The sequence below is a fragment of the Dermacentor albipictus genome, chromosome 1 (genome assembly GCF_038994185.2).
Source record: "Dermacentor albipictus isolate Rhodes 1998 colony chromosome 1, USDA_Dalb.pri_finalv2, whole genome shotgun sequence".
Taxonomy (NCBI): Eukaryota; Metazoa; Arthropoda; class Arachnida; order Ixodida; family Ixodidae; genus Dermacentor; species Dermacentor albipictus.
In genome coordinates, this window is record NC_091821.1 from 36,590,629 (window position 1) to 36,617,854 (window position 27,226).

The 27,226-nt window shown below is 46.5% G+C and overlaps 1 protein-coding gene across 1 annotated transcript in view; it reads right to left on the minus strand.

The window, feature by feature from the left end:
* Positions 1-8,982: 8,982 nt before the first annotated feature.
* The window catches only part of LOC135901065 (high-affinity choline transporter 1-like), a 99,829-nt gene continuing 81,585 nt past the window's right edge, over positions 8,983-27,226 (minus strand). Inside the window, exon 10 of the mRNA XM_065430733.1 lies at positions 8,983-10,939. Within this exon, the coding sequence (XP_065286805.1) occupies positions 10,460-10,939 (480 nt within the window). The 3' untranslated portion in view covers positions 8,983-10,459. The remainder of the gene's footprint in view (positions 10,940-27,226) is intronic.

The window sequence follows — 27,226 nt, forward strand, 5'->3', positions numbered from 1 at the left end:
ACGACGCTTTCCATCACCTCGTCGTCGCTCGTTATCACCGCCGCCGCTGGGAAACTAGCTGGTGCGACCGACGGGGGTGAGGCCGCAATATGTTCATCTTCATCAAGACCCCCTTGTGTAAAATTGTTTAAAAACAAAGTGTGCGTTTTAGTTGACCATGTGAGTGCTCTTGCTTTAGTTGACACATGGCGGCAGTTTCTGTTATGAGCCTGGCCTTCAAAAATCGTCTTGGACAAAAAGTTATGTTTTCTTGGGATCGGAACGCTACCTTTCGTGGAGTTGGCGGGGAAATGTTACGCCCACTTGGGGTTTGTTCTGTTTCAGTTACGATAGGGGACCAGACATTTCGAAGTGAATTTACTGTGCTTGGACGTACAACGCATGACATTATTTTAGGAATTGATTTCTTGCGTGAGTGGGGGGCAACTTTGGATTGTGGAAGTGGCGCGATTTCTCTTCGCCGCGACGCGCGAACTTCAATGACAGATAGCACCAGTGATGCCGCCGACGTTCTCTCCGTGTCACAAGATGTGTGTTTGCCCCCTCAGACTGCAATGTTTGTACCTGTGAATACCTCTCGCCCTCGTACAGGTTCTTGTTGTGGTTTAGCCGAGCCCGATTATAACAATGCGCTCAAGAAAAATGCGATAGTCCCTCGCTCCCTCGTTGTCACCACTGATGGTTGTACTCGTTTGTGGACAGTGAACGTTCCAACCCAACCCATAACATTGCCGCTAGGACTTAAACTGGCAAGTTTTGATGAACAAGCCATTGTCAGCGTCGGAACGGTCGAAATCTCAACCGAAAAAAAAAAGTCCAACCCCGATTCCAACCATGATCATTCTGCTGACATTAAGCGCATGATTAACAAGTCGCTGTCTTCTAGTGAGCAGTGTCTGCTGGAAGCTGTGCTTGCTCGCTACGCCAGATTGTTTGATTTTGCTCAAGGCCAACGAGCGTCCCATACACCACCGGCGTCTCGTATGCAACACCGCATCCATACAGGGCAAGTAACGCCAATTCGTCAGAAGCCCTACCGCGTTTCACCTTCCGAGAGAAAAGTCATCGCCGAGCAGGTCGAAGAAATGTTACAGAAAGGAGTGATCCAGGAATCATGTAGCCCTTGGGCTGCTCCTGTGATCCTAGTGAAGAAAAAAGACAACTCATGGAGATTCTGTGTGGACTATCGCCGCCTAAACACCGTCACAAAGAAAGACGTGTACCCCCTACCACGAATAGATGACGCCGTCGACTGCCTCCACTCCGCGTCGTATTTCTCTTCTGTTGATTTGCGGTCAGGATATTGGCAAATTCCCATGCACCCCTCAGACAAGGAGAAGACAGCCTTCGTGAAACCTGACGGTCTCTTTGAATTCAACGTTATGCCCTTTGGCTTATGCAACGCTCCAGCGACATTCGAGCGATTTATGGATACGTGCTCCGCGGACTCAAATGGGAAATTTGCATGTGCTATTTAGACGACGTCATTATCTACGGCCGGACATTTCACGAGCACAATCAGCGCCTGTCGATCGTTCTTGACTGTATCCAGCAAGCTGGCCTTATTTTAAACTCGAAGAAATGTCATTTCGGTGAGCGTCAAGCCCTCGTACTAGGCTTTCTGGTCGACAAAGACGGCATACGACCAGACCCTGAAAAGATAGCAGCGGTTCGCGACTTCCAACAGCCACAAACGGTGAAAGATCTGCGAAGCTTTTTGGGCCTTTGTTCATATTTCCGACGCTTTATCAAGAATTTCGCACAGCTTGCCTCTCCCCTCACGTCTCTCCTTCACAAAGACACCCCATACTTGTGGACTGCTGACTGCGAGTCGGCGTTTCAACAGCTGAAATTTTCTTGACTTCTGGACCGGTACTGCGGCATTTTGATCCGGAGGCGTCAACTGAGCTGCACACTGACGCCAGCGGTGCGGGTGTTGGTGCTGTGCTTGTTCAACTCTGCGATGGCCGTGAGCATGTCATTGCCTACGCTAGTCGGACACTTACAAAAGCGGAGACAAACTACACCGTTACTGAACTCGAGTGCCTAGCACTCGTCTTCGCCATTCAGAAGTTTCATCCCTATCTACATGGCCGCGCATTCACGATAGTGACTGACCATCATTCACTCTGTTGGCTGGTTGGGCTGCGTGACACGTCTGGCCGGTTGGCCCGCTGGGCTTTGCGCCTTCAAGAGTACAGCTTTTCCGTTAACTACAAGAGCCGACGCTGTCACACGGATGCTGATTGCCTATCCCGTCTCCCTTCGCCGCACACTAAAGCTGAGGATGATCACTATGTCTGCATTTTTGCCTCCTGTATGAGGCCGATGGCGTTGCTCAGCACAGCGATCACTGCGTTTGGTAAACCAGCATGATACAAAGCATAAAAGCTTTGTGCTTCGGCATTGCCTTTTTGCCCTCTAAAGCAGTACTATACAAAGGGGATCGCATAAAAAAAGAATCTGACGGCGCACGCACGCACGCACGCACACATTTGTTTTCATTATCTTTTGTCGCACAAAAAACGAACGCTGCAATAAGATCTAACGCGAAGTCCGCAACAGTCGCTCAACCACATGACAAGTGCGAGTCATACTGTACGGTTTTTGGTTATTACTAACCAAAACATTTTTATTGAAGGGCGGAAATCTTGTGCAACAAACGAGGTAGACGTACAGCTAAGGGCTAAGGAGACAGCCGAGAGAGCTTCGAGGCCATCTAATGGAACGCGCTCCGAACCAACGTAGCGATGCTCCGAACCGCCCGGAAGGCGTATGGAAGACGTTTCTGCGACATGACGCCACCTCGCGGCGACAAGAAAAAGCTGAGAAAAGCACGAATTATTTCTACATTTTATTACTTTGTGCCTGCGAACCCTATGAAAAAATTGGAGGACGCTTAAGCTTCGCCTTCAAGAGTGGAACGCGATAGCGTTATCGCACCCCGTTCGCACCGCCCACTCATTCGCTCGGCATGCTCTTGACGAGACGAAGGGGGAGAAGTGGGCGAGTGGCGTGCCACCTGTCGGGGCAGCGCCTTACATTGCGAGGAGGGGGTCTTCTGTGTTTGCCGCAAGATGGCTCTGCGTGTGCGCCAAGCGCAGAAGAAATGTAGCGGAAACGTACTTCGCTACTCGTTTAACTGCGACTTCTGTAATTTACATGCTCATAATTACCGATATACACCGCAGTATAACTTTCTACGGTACGTTTCTAAGGCGACACCGCATTCTCTAAAGGTGCTTTTGTCCCGTTTGAGCCATCGAACTTATGGCTGAGTGGTAGCGTCTCGGTCTCATCCTCCAGAGACCCTGGTTTGATTCCCACCCAGCCCACCTTGCAAGTTGTATTCATTTATGAATTGCCTTCCGCGATTTTTCGCTCATGGCTAACGCCGCCGACGACACCGGCTTTTCTGCGACACGAGCTCTTTTAACGCTGTCGCGTTAAAACGCGATGTTACTCATATGTGATGCCGCGACCTCATGCTAAGTAGCGCAACACCATAGCCGCTAAGCTAACCCCCGGAAGGCGAGCGTTAGTTTTAAGGAACATGCGCGCTACAGGCGGTTGCCGGACATCCTAACTTATTTTGTATGTCTCTTTTTGTTAATTTTAAATCGGGCAACACGCGGGAAGTGGTTGTCTTCGTTTGTCCGTCGAGCTCACCCTTGCCACTCGCTCAGCGAAATCACAAGTCGCATCGCGCTTGATCACCTGCTTCGGTTGTCTTCCCAAGTACGAAGATGGGAAAGATAAGACAGAGAAGCTTGATCAGGCGCGCAACGAACGAAAGACGCAGGTCAACCAAGCATTAAGCGAATTTGGCTGAATCGGGGCATCACATGTGTTGCACGGCTTTGTGGTGTTCTAATACTGGGAATCCCAGTAATGCCAAGTTTTTCAGGTTTCCTAATGACAGCAGGTAAGCACAAATATTTCACTATATTTTCTGAGCTGGTATTCATTTTGCACGAGTAAACCAGTTCTGTGCTAGCCTGAGTGGACTGACATAGGAACAGTGCCGCTCGACCCATTCGTCATGACGGCGTTCCGTCTGCTGTTGGCGAAATACTTGTGCTGAAGGGCTTGAGTGCGTATTTGTTTTAAGGCGAAAGCCTTTTTAGGCTCATGGTGAAGTTTGTGTCAGCAGACCGCCGGAGTGTCCGCCGAAGCGTCATCACGCCATATGAAGACAGGTTAAAGACAGACTAAAGAATGAAAGATGATTGATAATGACAGTTAGTGAATCATAACGTTATAATAGAGATTGGTAGATGTCAATTGAAGCGGTCTGCGCTGGACGCATGAAAGAAGACGAAGGAAGGTGCTAGGGGAGAAGTGAAAAGGAAGAAGTTGGAATAAAATGGCGGACGACACCCGTCTCACTTAGATTATGTCATTTCTGTTGCCGTTCTAGTTAGGAACGCTACATTTTGGCGCAGCCGACAGTTTTCGAAGACCAGCGATGCGGGTGACGTTTTTCGTCGACCAGGCGTCATCAGAGTCTGTTGTGTTCACCCGATACCAAGTGCACGGTGAGCCAGCGACGGACCTTCCTCTTGAAGTTAGTTCTACCGCGCTGATCAACGTGGTACTGCAACAAGCTGCAATCAGCCACCAAGCCCTCGTGCAAACAGGATCGGTGACAGTGAATCTACAACTGCAGACACTGAGCGAACTCGTTCTGGAACCCATACGACGTGGCACCCTCAAAGAGGAAACGCCTGCCGGGAAGGTGAGCCTAGACTTGAGTGTTATGGAACTGCAAAGGAACATTATACAACAGATCGAAATAATGAGAACTTTCGTCCAAGCGCTTAGTCGAGAGCAGTCAGCACGAAGTATTGTTGAACCAGATGTTTTTGAAGGAAAATCGCAAAATGCACACTACTGGCTGTGTTTTTTCGAGTACGCCTGTGACAAGAATCTGTGGCACTCCGACGACACAAAGATTTTGCATATGCGCCGCTATTTGGGCGGTATAGCCAGGAAATGGTATGACGTGCAACTCATGGATTATGGAACAACATGTTGGGAACTGTGGAAAAGCAACTTTTTAGGGGCTTTCGAAGGCAACGCAGTAGAAAGATGGGATGCGGCACTGCGGTTCAGTTATACAGGTGGCTCTCTGCTTGAGTACTGTCTTGAGAAGCGTCGCCTGTTGTATTCTGCAGAACCGAAGCTGTCGTCTTCTGCTGTTGTAGCTTTGATAACGCAAGGGTTGTGTATCGAGATCCGTAGTCATGTCCAGCTCAAAGGTCCAAGAACGTTTGATGACCTTCTGAACTTTCTACAGACCTCAGTGCCAAGAATTACATCGAGAAGACAGCCAGATGGTAGAACAGAGCAACTTGATTCCAATCTAGAGTCGTTGCCGCCAACTGAATGTGAACACAGCTTCATAAACAAATCTCTGGGAAGCGTAAATCATGACTGTGAGGATGGTGAAGAACCAATTACCGCAGTTCACGGCAACCTACTTCCACATAATCTGTCTACCGTGCATCACAAGCCCCAGAAAAAGAGCTTCAGTGAGACAGTATATTTGGTGTCGTCAAGCTTATTGTACGCCCCCATTAAGGTAGATGGCATTGAAGTGAAGGCTCTCGTTGACAGTGGAGCTTCGGTATCTATTATCAACAAGACTCGAGTGGATGCCAGTCGTCTGCACGCTGGTAGAACATTGCGTGTCCAAGCCTACGATGGGTCAGTGACCATGCATAGCGAATGGGTAACCCTGGCTATTGAATTTCAAGGAAATGCTATTACCAGTGACGTGTTGGCCATTCCCAATGTCACCTACGATTTTCTTTTGTCCCGTCCAGACATGAAAAAACTTAAGATGAACCTCTATTGGGATGACAAGGTAATGGCCGAAGACACGATAAGAACAGAAGACCCTGGTGAAGAACCTAGTGTATCAAGGCTAATTTTTCACCACGAAGACATCAAGACTAAGTACCCAGAGCTTATATGCATAGGAAGCTACCCTCCAGCAATGAAATCCCATGTCGTTCCTTTCGAGCTCGCAGATAAAACAGTGGTTCGTAGAACCCCCTATAATATGTCCAGAGATAAAAAGGTGTGGCTGAAAAAGGAGTTGCAAGAAATGTTAGACGCAGGTATCATCCGGCCTTCTGTATCCCCATTTGCTTCTCCTATCACTATTGCACCTAAAGAAGACGGGACATTCCGCCTCTGCACAGACTACCGGGCTCTAAATCGTCAAACTGAATTGATACCTTATCCAATGCCGAGAATCGACGACATCATTGACGAAACCGGTGGTTGCCATTGGTTTTCACGAATAGATCTCTGCAAGGGCTTTTGGCAGATTCCACTAAGTGAAGAAACGAAGAAGTACACCGCGTTCATAACCCCATTTGACTTGTTTGAGTACAACCGCCTACCATTTGGTTGGAAAAACTCCCCTGCGTGGTTTCAGAAGATTATGACGGACATTCTGAAACCTTACCTGGGCACATTTTGCAATGTGTACATCGACGACATCATCATCTACTCAAAGACAAAGGACGAACACCGTAGTCATCTTTCAAAAGTTCTTCATGCCCTCAGTCTTGCCCAACTCAAAGTCAACTTCAAGAAAAGTGCGTTCTTTCAAGATACCGTAGTATTTCTTGGCAGGGTGTTTGATGGACAGACTAAAAGCACCAAGCAAGAATCGGTAGAGAGAATCTCCAAGCTGGTAAAGCCTTATGATGTGCACTCCCTGCGCGTTTTTCTTGGCCTTGCAAGACACTTCCGGGCGTTTATCAAAGACTACGCACTGAGAACAAGGTGCCTCACACGTTTAACTCACAAAGACGTGCCTTTTCATTGGGACGAGAAGTGCGAAGCTGTCTATCGTGAGCTTGTAAAACTAATATCGTCGGACCCCATCTTGCGAATACCGGATTTTTCCTTGCCTTTCGTGCTGAACACGGACGCATCACATTATGCTACCGGTGCAGTTCTATACCAGAAGCCATCCAAACAAGCTGATCAAACCAAACACTACGTCGTGGGGTACTACAGCTATACCCTGAAACCCGCCGAAATCAATTACTGTACCACAGAAAAGGAAGCTCTGGCCGTCTTAAAAGCTGTGCAGTACTTTCGTACTTACCTGGAAGGTGCCAAATTCATACTTTTCACGGACCATCAAGCATTGACTCAACTTCTGAGCATGGCCCAGCCAAGAGGCCGCATTGCTAGATGGGTGAACTATCTGCAACAATTTGATTTCGTAATTTCGCACCGTCCTGGCCCACTCCTCACTGACGCTGACGCACTATCAAGATTACTTGTACAGGAATCAAGCAATAATCCAGATACAATCAATCATATTAAGCTATGGGAAGGTACAGAAGAGCTCCAGTTTATCAATGGAAGGTATCACGTACCACCAACTATGATTCCAAGGATTCTTCATCTATACCACGACACCCCTGAATCGGGTGGACATGATGGCTTCTGGCGCACTTATAAGAAATTGCTCATGAGATTCACATGGCCGGGCATGAAAAACGACATCAGCCATTACATCCGCACATGCCACCTCTGCCAGGTGAACAAAGTTAAATTCAAGCAATCGACAGACGTTATGACAAACCCTGAATATTCAAGCATCCCGTTCGAAGTAATTCATTTGGACTTCGCGGAGCTCAAAAAGAAGGGGGAAGGAGTCAAGCGAACGCAAGCTTTCTTGCTCTCCATAGATGAGTGCACACGGACGATTGCGGCTAAAGCTGGCAAAGAAGACGCAAACAGCGTAATAGACCTCCTCAAAGCTGAGTGTTTTAAACACACAAAGACGCTCGTCTGCGACAACGGGCCGGCTTTTCGGAGTGCCAAATTATCAAAGTGGGCCCAGGAGCACGGCATCATGATAAAGTATTCTTCTCCATACCACCCGGCAGCAAACGGCCTAGCGGAACGTGCCATACGAGACATCAAACAGTATCTGAAGATGTATCCAGACTTTGCCGGTGGCTGGAAGTGCTGTCTCGAGGCCGCTGTGAAGCATCACAACAGATCATACACCACGAGTTTAGGCTGCAGCCCTCATTTTGTAACTTCAGGTACAGCGCCCATACTTCCTGCAGATCGTGAGCTAGGTCTCCTAGAGAACCTCGAACTTGCGGAAGTAAGGAAAACTGTCAAAGAACAGGAGATCTACAAGCGCCGCATGAAGCGAAACTTTGATAAAAGGCACAGTAGCGAGATACCGGACATACAGCCTGGAGACTATGTCCTTGTAAGGAAAGGAGCTGTGCCCTCAAATTCAAAATATTGCGGACCATTTCAAGTTATTAAGACTGCATGCCAGCATGGAATATTGAAGAATGTCTGGTACGCCGGAGCCTCGGGCCAAACGGAGTGCGCCGCTATTGGAAACGTATTCAAGTATTACCCCAGGAGGTGTAATTAAAAGAAATCCGGAAGAGTGAAGCGGTCTGCGCTGGACGCATGAAAGAAGACGAAGGAAGGTGCTAGGGGAGAAGTGAAAAGGAAGAAGTTGGAATAAAATGGCGGACGACACCCGTCTCACTTAGATTATGTCATTTCTGTTGCCGTTCTAGTTAGGAACGCTACATTAATAATGACTAGTAAGGACTAATAATGATTACTAATTACTTGTAATGACTACTAATGACTCCAAAATGACCAATACGTCTAACGACGGCTTGTAACGACCACAATTGATTAGAAATGTCTAGTAATAAGTAGTAATGACTAAAATGACTACTAATGACTTGTAATGACTACGGAATGACCAGTATGTCTAACGACGGCTTGTAATGACCACACCTGATTACAAATGACTAAAAGTGCTTACTAGTGAGCAGTTCGACGGAAAATAAGCGCACAGGAAGACACACTACAACAGCCGAGAAAGACACAGGACAGGCGCTACCTGTGTCTGTCCTGTGGACAGGTAGCGCCTGTCCTGTGTCTTTCTCGGCTGTTCGTGTGTGTCTTCCTGTGCGCTTATTTTCTGTCGACCTGCAATGCACCATCTAGCCCGCCTGCAGGTGTTAAACTAGTGAGCAGTAATGACTAACAATGACTGAAATGACTTATAATGACTAGTACTGACTATGAAATGACCAATATGTCTAACGACAAATTGTAACGACTGCAATTGATTAGAAATGACTAAAGATGCTTAGTAATGACCAGTAATTACTAATAATGAGTGAAATGACTTGTAATGACTACTGATGACTATGATATGACCAACATGTCTAACGGTGGCTAGTCATTACCGCAATTGATTACAAATGACTAAAAATGCTTAGTAGTGAGCAGTAATGACTAAAAGAAAGAGAAAGAGAAGAAAAGAGGCTAAAAGAAATAGGCGAATGATAAGAAGAGGAAGAGTAGGCTTTCGCCGTTCCCCTCTTAAAAGAGATCTTAAGACACCCTATAATTTTTTAAAAGTACTGTGTATTATATGAGTGTGTGTGTGTGTGTGTGTGTGTGTGTGTGTGTGTGTGAGAGAGAGAGAGAGATGGAGAGAGAGAGAGAGAGAGAGAGAGAGAGAGAGAGAGAGAGAGAGAGAGACTGTCCTGGGTCAGTCGCTCGGCTGCTCGATCGCCGGTCGGAATGAGCCCATAAGGCTACTTCGTGGCTGCGATGCAGGCTGCTTTGCTGGCTGTCTTGTGGCTGTAATTAGATATCTACCACGTCGCGACACGTTGCCGCCGCCTCACGAAAACCGTTGGGGAACTACCCCAAGCAGCTTCGCTGCAAAACTGTGGGAGGGACTATAAATGGTGCTGTCACGACCATTTGATAAGCACACATGGAGACGAAGCCGTGTCAAAGCTTAGCTTACAGTCGCGCGCGCTATTAATGTGGTTACCTTCATGCTTACAGGCATTTGCTTGCCACGAAACAGTCCACAATGTCAACTCCAGTCGGACACCTTCATAAAGAAGTGCTTGGGGCCTCTGAAATCATTCGTTATAGACGCCAATTCATTGTAAATGTGGCACACCGCACAACCCACGATACAATCGGGACAGAATTATTCCTTCGTTATACTTGTCCTTTCGTTGTACAGACGTTCGTTGTAGAGGCGCTTGACTGTATATTGTGACGCGCAGCGAGCTGTTCGTCTATGCGCAGTTTCAAGCGAAAGACAACGAAGAAAAGAAAGAAGGTTAACTAGGCGCACGTCCAGTTTGCCTGGTGCACACGCGCCCGTGCCCATAACAATTACGTGCGACTCTTGTAGGCGTGAAAAGACAACTGACGCCTCATGTGCTTCTGTCTTTGCATGCGACGTCCAGCGCCTTTTTTTTTTTTCAGAAGCGAAAATCCTAGTATATGCGGCCGCGGAAGAAATCAAGGTTGCAGTTTTTCCACACAGCAAGTCTCGGGGACCGTTTACGGTGTTGTCAAACGATGAAGCAATGTTGCTGTGGTCCCTATACCATGAGATGGCTAGCTATTTCCACAAGTCATTAGAAGTGAGCGTCGGCTCTTTAGGCAGTTTGCACGCCGGCAAAGGCGGGGTCTCGGGGCGACTGGCGCGCTTGGAGCCGGTGACCCAATCGGCCAAGCGGGACACGGCGAGCAGCGTGATGCCGGACAGGAGCATGGTGGTCGTTTTGAAAGGGAATAGCTGCCTGCCGTCGTCGTAGAGTGGATACTGCATGATGGCCGGGATGCCCAGCACAGGCTCCCCACCCAGAACGCGCAGTGCCAGGCCCAGAGTGAAGGCGGTCACCGAACCGGCCGCGTTACACCACCGGCGGCCCAGGAACACGGCGGCTAGGAGCTGGGGCAGAAGCACCACGTACACCAGGTCGGCGCTCAACGCCCACAGGTCGTAGACCGAGCGCACCGCCACGGCCATGATGGCCGATAAAGCGGCCACGGTGACCACGCACAGCCGAAGCACCCACACCACCTCGGTGTCCGAGGCCTGCCCCAGAGAGAGACATGAACCTCAGTTAGGTGCACGTCCTACGTTTATATATAGGATAATTATCTTCAAGCCAGATATAGTAGATTCTCGATATATATAGGCTTAATTACTCTATATTTCACGTACACAGGGTGTTTCAGCGAAATCTTTAAAAAAAACTGTTTAATTGCCTGTGGCAGATAGCACAATTATAGTCCATGAGCTGGTATACTTGAAGAGGCGCACAGTACTTTCACAAAAAATTGAAATGCATACTCGACGAATTAACAAAAATTTACTATATAAGCTTTTATCTAATTACCTTCTGGCAAATATTGCAATTTACAAATTCTAGCAGGGGGAGTTTGCAAGACGGATCCACTTGTAAGGAATTCTCAGGATGACACCAGTTTCGAGATATTAACTTCCGAACTTTGCGGAGAAATGGCGTTCCACTTACATTCTGTACAAAACGTCGTTTTAAGCATTGAAGTAGAAAAGTAACTGAAACGCCAATGCATCTATCCGCCGAGAACAGCTTGCACGTGAAATCATAGAGGCTGACAAGATACAGCGGCTGGGTGACCTTTGCATCAACATGCCGTCTATTGCCCTCACCAAAAACGAAATCAAGTATCTGGCTGTGATGCAACAGGGGTTCAAGTGTGACATAATGCAAAAGTAGTTATTTTCATTACTTTTGCTCGTGTATATAGTTCTGGCGATTTCGCAAATAAAGATCAGTTGAAGTCAGCGCCTGTGTTGTGTCAGTCCTCGTCCTTTGCGCTGTGCAAACATGTCGATATCGGATGTTGGTGCTCGGGCCGGCTCGCCACGCGCTTGTAGCCACGTCACCCACAGAGAGCACGCGATTGTCTTCCGCAAACTGCAGTGAGCTTAGCGAGCGGACTCGTCGCGGCACCCCGTGGCGGCCGTGCGTGTACGCAGTGTTTGCTTTCTGCACGGCAGTGCTTGAGTGCGCGCTCATATGCTCAAATCTGCCTGAGATGTTCACAGCAGCGTGTGCTGTCCGCGGACTGCGTTTTTTCACCAAGCTCTATGGGTGGTTCAGGCCCTCTTTAAGGCTATCTACTGGAGGGCACCCTCTTCACGTGCAAAAAAATAAAATAATAAATAAATAAATACTAGAGCATACGTCGCCTCCGGCACTGCGCAACGCTTAAAAGTGGCGTCAAACAGCAATTTTTGCTAATAATTTGATGCTGTTGTTTTCTTCATCAACTGTTCCAGTACACGTGAAAAATATGCTTCAATAATTGAGGCTATCATGCTATGACCTTCACCGTAGTTTCAGAGCCCGATATGGCGCACGCGAATGATAAGTGCTTGGCTGAACAGGATTGTTAATGCGCGGAAAGGCATTATCGCGGCTCCCGTGGCATTTTGTTAACTTCTAGTCAGTCCCCGTATTGCTCTGCAACTTTGAAACTGAGCCAGCACGTTCTTCAAGGTATGTAGCCTACTATTACATATTTTCAAGATTTATCGTGTTGTGTACTTCTCAGAAAGCTACAATGGCTCCAACAAGCAATTAATAAAACTGATTATTTCTCGCAGCTCTCCCAATTGGTGGTGATGATGAGCTTTGTACGTGATAAAGGTTCTCTTCAATAGTCGTTAAACCTTTCTTGTCTCTCCAAAGCGTCTTCGCAGCTGTTCTTCCCAGAACAGATGGGAAGCAGGACTTCATGAGTTTGACATGTGCCGTACGCTGACGCTGAGCACACAAATTTTAAGGCGCGGGAGAGGGGGAGGTCAGGACACCCGGATATCCCCTCTAGGTCTGCGTATAGCTACATCATATACTCCGAGAGTATAAATCATATACTTCGAGAACATGCGTACTAGCTGAAAGGTTTGGTTAGCAGCCATCTAGCTGAATACTGAAAGAGATGTAATCGGTAATCCATGCTTGGCGAGTGCACAATTTAGGTAGATACCATGAGCAACGTGAACGCGAAATTTTCAAAGCCATCACCATCCATTAATGTGGGTGAAATTGTGTCAGTGTGCCTTCGCTGTCGTAACGTCATAATGAAGACATGTACTTATCAAGCACGTGACACCACTCTGTTAGCGGGGATGTCGTATGTCCTTGCTTTTTCCTGATAGTGATTGCACTCCCAGTATGCATTGGCGTAGACAAGCAATGAAGTTAGTTATTAGTCAGCGCTGTGTTTGTCTACTTTCGTATTCGTCCTGTTTTTAACGCTGTTACCTTCACTGGGGTATGTCACCACCCCTCCAGCAATCCACTGTCATTAAGGAATGGAATAAGATGTGAAGCTTCGTTGCAGTCCTATGATGGGCCTTCCTGTAAACGCAAAGTGTCGCAGGCGCGCAAGTGGAAGGCTTCTCTTAAGTAGATTTAGTAAATTCCCAAGAAGAGCGTCCCTTTCCGTGCCATTACTCGAACACGACCAAAAGGAGTGTTTCACGTATTCTGCATTTTCGCATAAATACAGATCGGAGAATTGGTACGCTCTGTCTCCCGGCCCCAGCTGAACCCTTAGCCCTTAGTTTTTAACCCTTGGTTTTTAGCCTGACAGTGCTCTTCCCGGTCACGTCGCAAGCGCCCCCCTCCTCCCCCAAATAGCGCATATACTAAATATATCGAATGACGCTCCCGTAATAACTTTCATATTGCGCCAAACTTCGCAACTGCGGCGCACTCCAGTAGCTCACCCGAATCTTAGTTGTGCACAGATGACTTCTCCACAATAAGAGTTATTGTAAGAAAAAGCCCGCTTCAGTGATTGTTTTTGCTTTACACGTGATAACCTTCATATCGCATGTGACACGAAGAGCACAGGAAGCAATTCTGTAGCGCATGAATGCAACGTTGTACGCATCGCAAATAAGCTCTTGAGAAGACGATGATGTCCGCTGTAATAGCCTACTGCTGTTCTGAAATGAATTCAGAGCTGGAGTGGATTTTTGAAGTCTGCTAATCCTAAGCATCCGTGTCCCTCCTCTAAGAAAGGCAATCGTTCATATCTAAACAATTACCGACCTCCATCTCTGCAATAAACTTCTGCTCTACAGCCATGAAAGATCTTATGTATTCAAATGTTGCGGGTTTCCTTTCAAATGTTTATTTTTTTTATCACAGTCAGCATGGGTTCCTGAAAAACCATTCATGCGACACAACTTGCACTTTTCTCTCATGACTTGCACTCTTCCGTTGACTTAAACGTTCCTGTAAATGAGCTTTTCCTTGACTTCGAGAACTCCTTCGAGGAGGTCCCTCATATAGCCGTTTACTGCTTAAACTCTCATGTCAGCATCTACACCCAATGGACACCAATTTGTGTATACCAATTTCAGCTCTTCCTCCTTCTCTACCATACTATGAGGCATGCCGCAAGGCACCTTTCTTGGGCGACTTCCTTTTCTTATATATACAGGGTGTTTTTTCTCGACCATACAGAATTTTTAAAAGCCATCTGTGGCAGATACGGTAATTGTGGTCCTTGAGCTGGATTACTCGAAGCAGCCGACATTACTCGCATGACCAATCAAAATGCATAATCGGCTAATTAACAGAGTCTCACCAATTAACGTTTCAATTATTTACTGAAGGCACATATTGCAATTTACGAATATTGCATATATTGCAATCTTTGGTCTACCGAAATCAATGTGCATGCGTGATCTAAGATTCTACGGAAACGGTCAAGGCGTAGATTGCGCTGGTTGCGGCATATGCTAATGTTCTTGGCATACAGTGAGTGCAAGACTTGACCTTCCTAACAATATCGCGGTCGATGTTGGGCTACCGGACGGGACTTCGGGCTATAGACTTCATTTTCCCAATACCTGGACGACCGTCACGCGAAAGTTTTAGCACTTCATCTTGAAGTACAGTTAGGATAGTGACTCTTGTTCCTTAGAGAATAGCTTTGTCCTGAAAACTGAGCTCAAAATCACGAACCTTGAATCGTTTCCATTCAGCCTCCTGTGGAAGTTGCGCTCCTTGCAAAATTATGTCATGAACTTGATACAACACAGAGTTTTTTTTTTCTAGGCCTGTGCTATTGCTGCAGATGACAAAACTCGGGGGTAACGTTCTTACAACATTAATATGTCTGAGGAACGTCCGATCATGAAGTTGTCGCATTTCAGTGGCAAACGACTCAGTCTATCACCATGCCCTATCTTGATTCCTGCACTATATATCAAGGTATAGTTGTAAGCAAGTAACATAAGGCCTCAACGCACAATGCTAGGAGAACTGCATTCTGGAATGGCCTGGTCTCGGCCAACAAATCAGAGTAACAGCTTGTGATCTGTAACAGCGACAAAATGTCTTCCCCAGAGATACTCGTGGAATCTTGTAACACCGTAGGTTGACGTTAAGGCTTCTTTGTCGAGCTGACAGTAATTCTTCTCGGCAGGTCGCAGGCTTCTAGATGCCAATGCGATTAAATGGTCTAACTGATGAGCTAAGAGGGCCCCAAGGCCCGTTGGAGACGCATTGCAGATTAGGAACAGTTCTTTCTTATAGTCATAGTGAACCAATATAGGAGCTGTACATATAAGTTGCTTTGCTTCTAGAAATAAATCTTCATGCTCTGTTTTTCAAAGTCCATGGGACGTTATTAATTAGTCGGAAGATAATGCAGAAGATTGAGAACTGAAGCCAAGTTTGGCAAAAACTTCCTGTAGTAATTCACCAAACCAAGGAAACTGTGTAGGTATTTGACGTTGCTTGGCACAGGCACACAAAGAACTGCCTCAACCTTGCGTGGAGCAGGGTGCAGACTGTTGACATTAATGACATGGTCTAAGTACTCGACAGAGGACGTAATGAATTTGCATTTGCTATATTGAGCTTCAGGCGTGTCTTCTCCATTCGCTAGGATATTTTAAATAGATTGTTCACATGGTCCTTGTTGTCGATGCCTGTCATCAAGATGTCGTCAAAGTAGATTGCAACATGATAGAACTTGAAGAACAATTTCCATCTCCCTTTGGAAAATGAATGGCGCTGACGTAATCCCAAAAAGGAAGTGTCCCATATTTGAAGATACCTTTTGGCGTGTTCATTTGCATCTACCTTAGTAAATTTGATTTCACCTTACATCTTCGGCTACGATTCTTCAGCCTTTGAGATTAGGTACTTGTTCACAATTGCAACGGCATTCGCAGTCCCCTTGTAGTCTCCACAGATGCACGTCCGGCCATCTTTCTTGAGGACTCGAATAGGTGCTGCCCAGTCAGACGAGCGTGCAGGTTGTATGATGTCTTCCCGCTGCAACCTTTGCAGTTCTGAAGACATTTCATCCATCAACGCAAACGGAACTGTTCTAGAATTGAAAAAAAAAAACGGGCACTTGCTCCCTCTTTGAAAGCAAGTTTAACTGTGACGTCTAGGAAAGCTCTTGGCCCATCAAAAAACAACGCACGATGGTTCTGTACAAGCTGCTGGGAATCACTCATTGATTATATTTCAGCGACATTGAAGAGGGACGTGTTGAATGACATATTCAACGCCTCTGCCCAGTTACGTCCAAGAAGCAATGGTGCTTTACCATGCGCTACCACTAATAGAAGATTATGATGGTTATCGTTGTACTTTGATAATACCACAACTATTCCAAGGACATGTTTGATTTCACCGGTGTAACTCCTTAGTTGAACGTTTGAAGGTGTACAATGCAGCGTCGGAAACTCACGGTGTAATGTCACCTTCCAAGTTATGGATACGCTTGCTTCTTTGTCACGCTCAATCTTAAATGGTCTTCCTTATATTTCAATTAGAAGAATGAAATGATTGACCTTGTAGCACCAGTGTGACGTCGAAGAAAATTTTCACATATCGTAGGTGTCTGTGCTAGCTGCATGAAGTTCCAACCTGGCTTCCTGGCTCATCTACTGCATGCACTACAGCTTGCTTGCCGGCATTCCTCATCTGGTGATATTTTTTGCTTGGGTACGATAGATTTCTGAATAGAATTAGCGCTTCTTGTCTCGCATACCTTAGCTGTATGCCCTTTCTTGTGGCAATTGATAGTTGCAAGCATCATGAACGTGGGAACACTTGGTCACGGAGTGCGTGTCACCGCAGCGGTAGCAACTACCACGCTTTGTATGAGGAGCCTGGATAGCATTAACTGCTGTAGAACACGCTTCTGAAGCAGTACAGAGTTCTGACGCTTCACGTTTCGCAGGTTCCGTATCCAGTGCCGACGTTACTGTGGATTTTAACGTGAGGTTAGGGTCGTCTAGTAGCCTGGTTTGCACTTGAGGATCGTTGATCCTACAAAGGATGCGGTCTCTAAGCAAGTCGCTGAGAAACGTTCCGAAATTGCAGTTTGATAACGCAACTCTGGCGTTGTCCGTCGGCGTCAGCGTAACCGAGCGAACTAGCGCCGCGAAGGATGAAAACGAACGTGGAGCGCAGCAGGAGATGAAAAAAAAAAGGCGATAGCGCAGGATGAAGTTGTAGCCGAACCATGAGGTGGAAATTGCAGGAGGGGCGGAGGGAAGACGGCCTGCGCATGCGCAGAGTTGCCGGCGGCCTAGGTATCCGCAGCCGCGTGGGCGATCTCATTTGCGCTTCCGAGAGGGAAATTGCTTGGAAAGGTGCCGTGAGGTGGGGAAGGCTACGCCAGGAAGGCGCCAGCTGCTGAGGTCAGTCTGAGGTACCAGCGTGTGTCGGTGATCACTGCTCCTGCAAGCGACGGCTAGCGGCTACGAGTAAGGCTCGATGTAACACTCCCTTGGGTGTTGTCGCCGCTGACAATGGTGGCATGACTTGCCCACGACGAAGGGCCGCTCTTGTCATTGGTGGAACGAAAGCGTGAGAAGAAAACCGTAGTGCCACGCAAGACGGGCTGTATGGAGGTGATGACTACGATATGGCGACAAAGTAGCGCGCGTCGTCTCTATGAAAACAAAGCGCTGCATGAGCGGAGGTCTGTCTGCGGCTGCTGCTGTTAATCACACCCACGCGTCACCCACGCGCTGCCTCTCCCTTTCTCTCAATTAGCGGGCAAACGCGCCACACTTTTATCCGCTTGGGACGTGCCGCACGAGACAGAATGTCCGCGCCAGCCAATATATCGCGAAATGAAAACACGTATAGAGGTGCGCTCAAATTTCGCATTAGGGAGTATTGTAATCCTCGGTGATTTTTTTCTGAGAGGTTCTTGAGCGCGGCTGCGTTGTCGCTAACCGACTCGGCCCCTTCGCGGATGCGAGAATTAAACTTGAAACAACTCATCACAACTGAAGCTTTCGGCGAAAAGTGGTTACTGAGGATTTGTAGGCAAATCGCCAGGGTAGCTTCCGTAGATTTCCCTGGCGCAAGAAGGCTCCGCAGGATGGATGGAGTACCTCCTGGAACCACAGCAACTGAGAAAGACGTTGCGACGCTCGTTTACTGGCGCGTCTTTGGCACCGATGTACCGCTTCATTCGTTCCAAATACCTTTCTATGTATGGACGTGGGGCTCGAAGAGCTCAAGAGAACCGTACAATAGCATCTTGCAATTACCAGTTGATCCTCGTCGCCGAAATTATGATTGTCCCAGAAGAAAACAGGTGCACACCATGTTGGATCGAAGCACGTGCTACGACTGCCGATGACTTTGTGCGCACACATCTTTTATTCGGAGCTTAATAAGCACCACTAGCTTTTAGTGGCGCTAGTTTTCATATGCATGTACTGTAACAGACGCACTCTGAGGTGTCTGGATGGCATGGTAGAATGGTGTCAATGATATGAGAAGGGTGACGAGCGTAAAGGAGAAAAAAAAAACACAGTAGTAGACTGCATTGCGGTGTTGTATGCATACGTTACGAAGGGACGAACACGGTCCTAATTAGTTTGATCGTATGCGATGTACATTGCGAGCATGTTACAGGGAGTGCGATTGAAACGCTCTGTAAGGTCGTTAGTTTGGGGGTGATGTGCTGTGCTGGTGCGGCGTAGAATGGGGCATTCAGCAAGAAAGGCTAGTACGACGTCAGACAGAAAGGCACGGCCTCTGTCGCTGAGGTGTTCTCTGGGGGCGTCATGACGCCGGATTATGTTTCGAAGAAGAAAGGAAGCAACTTCGCGCTTCCTGGCGGCTGGTAGAGGGTCGTTTTCGGCATATCGCGTCGAACGGTCCACCGCGACAATAACCCGATGGCTTCCACCTGCAGTAAGTGATAACGGGCCGTAGAGGTCCACACCGACATGGTAGAATGGGCGAGCGGTGCAGGGGAGAGGTTGCATGATACCAGCTTGATGATCCGGTGGTAGTTTGCGGCGTTGACAGTCTATGCATAAGCGAACAAACTTGCGAACGAAGTTGAACATGCCACACCAGTCGAAGACGCTCGTAAGCTCCAAAAGCGCCAGCGTGAGCACACTGTGAATCGATGTGTAAGGAGGCGCAAGTTCCTGAGCGCAAGGTTCTTGGAATGACGAGAGGCCATTTACGACTGTCTGGCGTGTGACTTCACCTGTAGAAGAGCGCAAACACATGTACGTTGCGCAAAAACAGCACTGATCGAGGTCAATACCGCTAGCGTCTGTATGGGCTTCGATAGGTGTGTGAGGGTCGAAGTGACGTAAAATAGAAGGTGACGTCAAAAGGCGACGAAGGGTGGTAAAAGCAGCGTCGCATTCTGGGGACCACAACGACAGGTCACAGGAGCTCGCCGAAGGTGTTGAACGAGAGAGATAGATGGTTGTCGCGAAGTTGCGAACAAATCGGTGGAAATAGAAACAAATTCCGCCGAAACTTCGAAATTCCCGCATGTTCGTGTGCTTAGGGAACTCGGTGACGGCACGAAACATCGCAGCGTCAGGGAGAATTCCATCCTTCCACGCCACGTGTCCTAAAACAGACAGTTTCCGCGTGGCGAAGGGGCACTTTTTAAGGTTGAGTTGTAGGCCAGCGTCTGTCAGACATGTGAACACGTGTTTTAGGCGAAAAAGGTGAGTCGTAAAGTCAGAAGCGAAGACAACGATGCCGTCAAAGTAACAAAGACATATATGCCCCTTCAAGCCACGCAAGATGTCCATCATGCGTTAGAATGTTGCAGGCGCATTACAAGGTCCGAAGGACATAGCGTTCAATTCGTACAAACCATCTGGAGTGATGAATGCGGTCTTTTAGCGATCAGCTTCCTCCATGGGAAGCCGCCAGTAGCCAATGACTTAAAGGAACTCTGCGCCCTGTAAGCTGTATAGAGCGTCGTTAATTCAGGGAAGATGGTAGACGACCTTGCTGGTGATATTGTTCAGTCACGATAGTCAACACAAGAACGCATATAATTATCTTTATCTGTGACGAGGATGACGGGAGAGGCCCAAGGGCTGTGGAAGACCGAATGACGCCCAGACGAAGCATCATCGACCTGCTCTGTGATGACCTTGCGTCCGGTGGCGGAAACACGATACGGCCGTTTGTGCAAAGGCTTGTGGGATCCAGCTTCGATGTCATGCTGAAGTTCGTCCCAGCGAAGACTGCGCGAAGTCGAAAGAAGCACGAAACTGCTGAAGCAAGTGAAGCAGCTGCGAGCGCTGTACAGACGTAAGGTCATCGGCAGAGCCGCCTAAGGCAACCGTGGAGGAAGGTGGTACACAGTTCATTGAGAGCTGCGCTCAGCGGGACATGCATCACCACCTAGTGCGCCCGCATTGAGTGTGGCGTCATCGGGCTGGACATGGCCAAGACATTCTCAATGGAGCAATATGAGAGGAGAAGCCAGCGTGTTGGGAACGAGCAATGTACTGGAGCCTGCTGAGACGCCAAGGCTGGCGAAGGGAAGCGGGATAACTTTGCCTGTGATGAAGAGGTATGAATGAGTAAAAAGGACTGTCGCGTCCGGTACATTGCCGCAGGATACAGACACAAGAGCTGAAGAGAAGGGGGGATCAAAAACAGTATCGTCCTGGACGACCATTTTGGTTGAAGTATAGGCGGAATGTCGTCGAAAATTGCGTTACACAACGGAGAGAAGAGGGCAACTTCATCACGTGCACAGCCAATGACGACATGACAGCGAGACATGAAATCTCAGCCTAGGATGATCTCGTGCGAGCAGGCGGATAGTATGCCGAACTCAGTCGCGTACAGAACATCCTTTATTTTTATTCTTTATTCATCAATTACCCCGCAGCGCCCAAAGGCATTAGGCATTACAGCAGGGGTTTACAACATGGAATAAAATACATCTTCATTCACACAATGCACTTGCTTTTCAGTCAGCCTATTCCACTGTTTAATTGTTGGAACAAAAAACGAGTTGGCATACATGTTCGTCTCGGCAGGGTACTCGAGGATTTTGCAACTATGATCAGCTCGTTTTGAAATGTAATGAACTTTCCGTAGGTAAATTTCCCTATTAATTCCATTCTTATGATAGTAAATTGAATATAAAATTTTCAGTCTCAGTGTTTTTGCGGCGGGCAGAAAGAGATTCCCATCCTAGCACAGCCTTCATTGCAGTGCAGCTCTCCCTCCTTCCGTACCGCCCCAAGACGAACCAGGCAGCACGGTTTTGTATTTGTTCTAGAGCGACAATAAAGGTTATTTCGGGGCGGGGGGGTCCCACACAACACAGCCATATTCTAAGGTTGGTCGAACACAAGCTGTATATGCCATACGTTTTAGATTTGCATGTGAACATCGCAGGTTTATCTGAATGAAATTCAAAGCTGTACCAGCTTTGGCTATGATACTGCCTACCTGTAGTTTCCACGAACATTCAGACGACAGTCGCACGCCTAGATACTTATACGTAGTGCCTTGTTTCAATAGTACATTGTTCAGATGATACCGTGACTGAATTGGTTTCTTCATTTTAGCAAATGAGAGATGTACACACTTTGCGGTGTTCAAAGTCATTTTCCATTTAGTACACCAGTCATGAATAAGTGATAAGTCGTTCTGAAGTTCAATTGTATCATTGTGATGGGCAATTTTTTGTACACAACACAGTCATCCGCAAACAACCGTATAGAAGATGAAATTCCGCAGAAATATTATTAATATAGATTAAAAATAATAGCGGACACAGAACAAGCCCTGTGGGACTCCTGACGTAGCATCTGCATATTCGTAGCACTTTCCATTCAGTATTACACATTGCCTTCTTCGGGAAAGGTAACATTCAATCCATTTAAAAACAGTTGCATCAATGTTTAGGGTATTAAGTTTAAACAATAAGAGCGAATGTGATACCGTGTCGAAAGCTTTCCAAAAATCGAGGAACACACCATCTACCTGTCCTCCTTCATCTACGCTCGATATTATGTCATGATAAAACTCAACTACTTGTGTTGTGCAAGATAGTCCCCTATGAAATCCATGTTGCTCGTTAATTAGTACCTTATGCTCATTTAAATGATTTATTATTTTTATATAACATATGTTCAAGTATTTTACACGGGACAGACGTAAGTGATATTGCCCCATGGTTACCGATGTCTTTTTTGGACCCACCATTATGTATCGGAACAACGTGCGCAATTTTCCAGTCATGTGGTAAAATACCTGTCGATAAAGATTTTTCAAAAATTAAATAAAGGTACATAGAAATTGGCCCCGCGCAACGTTTGAGCACACGTGGGGAAATTCCATCCGGACCACTAGATTTACTCTCATCAACATCCTTCAATAGTTTTTCTATTCCATTAACACTTAACTCAACAGAAAGCATATAGGCGAAATATTCATTGTAGGTGGATGAATATGACAGGTGTGGTTGGGTAAGAACACCGAATGAAAGAAGGTGTTCAGGCAGACAGCTTTATTTTTGTCTTCCGTAATTATCTTACCATTATAATTGAACTCCTGCATTCCGAAGGAATCTGAAACACGCTGTTTTATGTACTTCCAAAACATTTTAGGGTTTGATTTCATTTTGTTGCTCAGTTCGATGAAGTAAGTCATCTTTAGGTTTTCCTATCTCTAGCTTATATTCACGCGCAATCGTATGTAGTTTTGCCAAATGAGCAGCTGATTTGCTTTTCTTGAATGTGTTAAATGTCCTCCTCCTTTTCTTGATAAGTTTTAGTATATGTGTTGTTACCCATGGCTGTTTGTGCTTTTTAAGCTGGGAATAATCAACATTGGGGATACGTGCACTTACCACTGCATCGTAGTCACCCTTCTCATAAACGTAGACTCTTCTACTCGTAGATAACTTCGTACGATTTTTTTATTTTCAGATACCGGCAACAACAGCAAGATGTTCGCTAATTTCCCGGAATGATAGTCACATTTGTTACGAAATCCGGTGAGTTACAAAACAGTAAGTCTAACACAGCGTTATTGCGAGTAGGATCGGTAACGTACTGCGTCAGACCAAATGTGTCCACGATATTTTTCATCGCAAGATTCATGCGCCCGCCAGAACTTATACACTTATACACTTCTACACGCATCATTGCACGAAGATAACCCAGGCGTATTAAAATCACCCCCAAGAAGCATCGTCTGAGCTGACACCTCGGTGAGAATTCCATGTAATGTTTGCACTGTGCTAATATCTGAGCTGTGCGAGTGATAAACCACTCCAACAGTGAACGTGAAATTACCAGATAGGACTATCTTGCACCCTACAGATTCCAGTGCATTGCATTCGTAATCAATTGCTGAAAACTGTAATGATGAATGAACAAGCAAAAAGACACCCCCACCTGCAGTGGGCCTATCTTTGCGATAGACGACGTAGTTTTCTGGAAACACCTGACTATCAGCAATTCAAGGCTTTAACCAAGATTCGGCGCCGAGGGCTATGCCAGCGTCAACACTTTCTATCAACTCAGAAAGCTCGGCTGTTTTGTTATAACTATGCTTCGGCAGTTCACGATGACAGCAACGAATTCTCGACATTGGTACTTCTGCTTTTTTCTAGTCTGTCACTAGAGGTCGAAGGGCTTGTGCGCTTGTGTGGAGTGACAACTCATGGAGCGACGTCGTGACTTTTCTTAACATGTGACGGAAACAGCAGCGCCGGTGTTCACAAGCGCTAAAGTACAAATACCTTCGACAGCAACTTCGATAACGTTCGTAGGCGACGCAATTCTTGCCGCAGGAATTGCGGAGCTCAGTTTTCTGGTTCGACAGGCGCAGTACGACTACGCATTGGCGACAATTAGCGACTGCGCGGCGTGGAAAAGCGACGCTTTACGAACGACGGAGAAACAGGGGTCGTCAGGGTTCAACGGTGACTGCATCTCGTCGGTGCACCGAGTGTAGCGAGTCGTCGTGGGCGTGGCAGCAGACGATTGCATGCGATGTCGACAGAAGCAGGTGACATGTCTAGGGCAACCACACGCGAAGTATATCGGGTGATTGTCTGGTGTGCGCCTAACATTAGCGAAGACAGGGGCGGCCCAGGAAACACGAGTAGGGACTGGAGTCACTGGAGTCGGCGGCGGATGAAAAAACGACCGGCGCACTTGCTGGCGAGACCACAAAACGGCTTCGGTATTAGTCAAAAGCGCAGCGACAGGCTGTTCTTGGCAGGGAACTAATAGAGATGCGATCACTTGTACGATCGCTTGCTGTAGCGTCGGAGCCATGATAGAGGATGCAGGCGACTGCTGGTTCGATTGGTGTTCTTATTGCTGAGAAAAGGACAGCAAGGATAGCTGTCGTGCTACGTTTTCCCGCGCAAACCCTTTTGTCTCAGTGAGCAGCAACGACTGATCCTGTGCGACAGCGAGTGCTGAAAGCCACTCGTCGTGCAAAACGGTGCGCCTAGTCAAAGAACCTTGCTTGCGGAACTCATCGTATCTCTGGCACAGCTGTATTGCCTCAGATACAGTTCCCGGGCTCTTGGAAAGGAGCATGTGAAAAACCTAGTCGTTGACGCCCTTCATGAATGGTCGGACTTTGTTCGACTCTTGCATTGATGCGTTGACGCGTTTGCAGATGTCTATGACGTCCAGTGGCGTAGCCAGAAATTTTGTTCGGGGGGGGCTACGCCACTGGCCCAATATATATATATATGTATATATATATATGTATATATATATATATATATATATATATATATGTATATATATATATATATATATCTGCACGTTGCAGCTCAGCCTCCTCCTTAAGAGGAAGCTTTAGCTCGGGTGCTCCTATTTAAGTACATGTAGAAGGGGAATTCGTTTTTCCCTGCAACCACTTCACCAAATTTGAGGAGGTGTGTTGCATTTAAAAGGAAAAATTTCATTCTAGTGACTACTGGCTTCGAATTTTTCATTTAGGTGGTCAATTATTGATTAAAAATTGGCCAAAATTGAAAATTTTCAGAAAACGAAACTATCAACTTTAAAACTCCGTGACTCAGCAATGAAAAATGATATCACCATTCTGTGAATTGCATCTAATAGTACATCTACAGCGGACAAAATAGATATGTTACACATGAATCTCAAAAAAATTTAGTATTGTGGAAATACGGCTTTTGCAGAACCCTTGCACACAACGTACCCAATTCACGTAAGATACAAATTGACACAGCAAACTTGTCCGCTTTGACTGTTATAATAAATGCCGTTTACAGAACCACAATATCCGTTCTTCATGCATAGCTATAAGTTTGTAAACGTCGTGCTTCTATTTTTTCGAATTTTCCAAAATATTTTAAACAAAATTCAGGCCCTAAATCGAAGTTCTGTTTCCAACAGACACTAGAATTTAACTTTCTCGCTCAAATGCAACCAATTTCAATAAAAGCGATTAGCAGGATTATCTCAGAAAAGCGTGTCTGCGTTTTACAAGTATTTGAATAGGCCGCGTCGGATTGGGCCCGAGCTAAAGCTTCCTCTTAAACAATTTATCGAGGGATCAAATACATGAATAATAACTGCATTGTCATTGCCAAAGATGCTGCAAACGAATTCTTGAAAGCTACGCTCTGTAAATACAAGTAAAATATGTATTCTTTCATAAAATATTATACTCGTATGTGCCAAAAATTGTGCCCAACATAACTGACGTCAATGCTTCCATGTTTTTTGTCTATTTATTAAGTAAAGAAAATATCACACGAACTTTAGAAGTATATCAGTTCGTAACCAGGAAAGCAGTGCATGCCGCTGATATGAAAAATTTAAAGGCAATGAGCTGAACAAGTTGAGGACAAATATGTCAATGAAACTTTGTCATTCAAGAACCGTGCTTACATTCTTGTATATATGCAATGGCCAGTGAAAAATCTCCATGACGCTGTCGTTTGTTCCAATGTATTACGCAGGAGTAGCTGTCCCTTGTCGTGTATCGTGAGTAATTGCACCGAAGTTATAGCCGCGACAGAGAGCACGTATAAAAAGCAGGAGTTCTGCAAGATATATGAGGGCAAGTCAAATGAATGAGCCAACAACGGGCTACTTTATTTAAAAGTAGTCTTCATGAGAATTTAGACATTTGTCCTATTGATTAACGAGTTGCGTGATTTCCGTCTTATAAAACTCCTTGGGTTGCTGCTTCAAAAAGTCTGTATCTGATTTCCTTGAGCTGTTTTTTCGGTTGCCCCAAAATGTAGAAGTCGCAAGGTGACAGTTCCGAGCTGTAAGGCGGATGTTGCAGCGTTTCCCACTTGAACTTTGCCAGTTTTGTATTAACCACATAAGCGACGTGGGGACAGGCATTGTCGTGGAACAAGATGACCCCATTCGTCAATTTTCCACGTTGTTCGTTCTTGATTGCGACACGCTGCCGTTCTGGCGTTTCACAATATCGGAAACAATTGATAGCCTCTCAAGATTTAGCAAATTCTATCAGTAATGGACCCTGTCGATCGAAAAAAAAGTCAACAACACCTTTCCAGCGGAAATGATGGCCTTTACGTTCTTTGGGCGTGGTAAATTCGAATGTTTCCACTGTAAGCTTTGCCGTCGTGTTTCAGGCTCGTAGTAGTGGCACCACGGTTCATCCCCGATCACAGTTGCAAACAAGAAGTCGTCATGCTCATTGTGATACCCCATCAGATGAGTCAAGGCAGCGCGAAACTTCTCCGTCTTCTCGCGATGGATAAAAATCTTGGGGATCCATTGCGCACCAAAGAGCCGATAACCGAGAAGCTAATGAATTATGGCGTGAACCGAACCGTAACTGATGTTCAGATGGTCTGCCAGTTCATCGATGCTTATCCTCCGTTCTTGTTTCAGCAGCTCATGAACCTTTGAAATTGTGTGGGGGGTGATTGCACGATGGTTTTGGCCCGGCCTTGGAATGACTTTGCAACGTCCTTTGAACCGTTTGCTCCAACGCTTCACAGTGGTCAATGAAATGCAGTATTAAACGTACACGGCAGTCATATGGTGATTAATTTC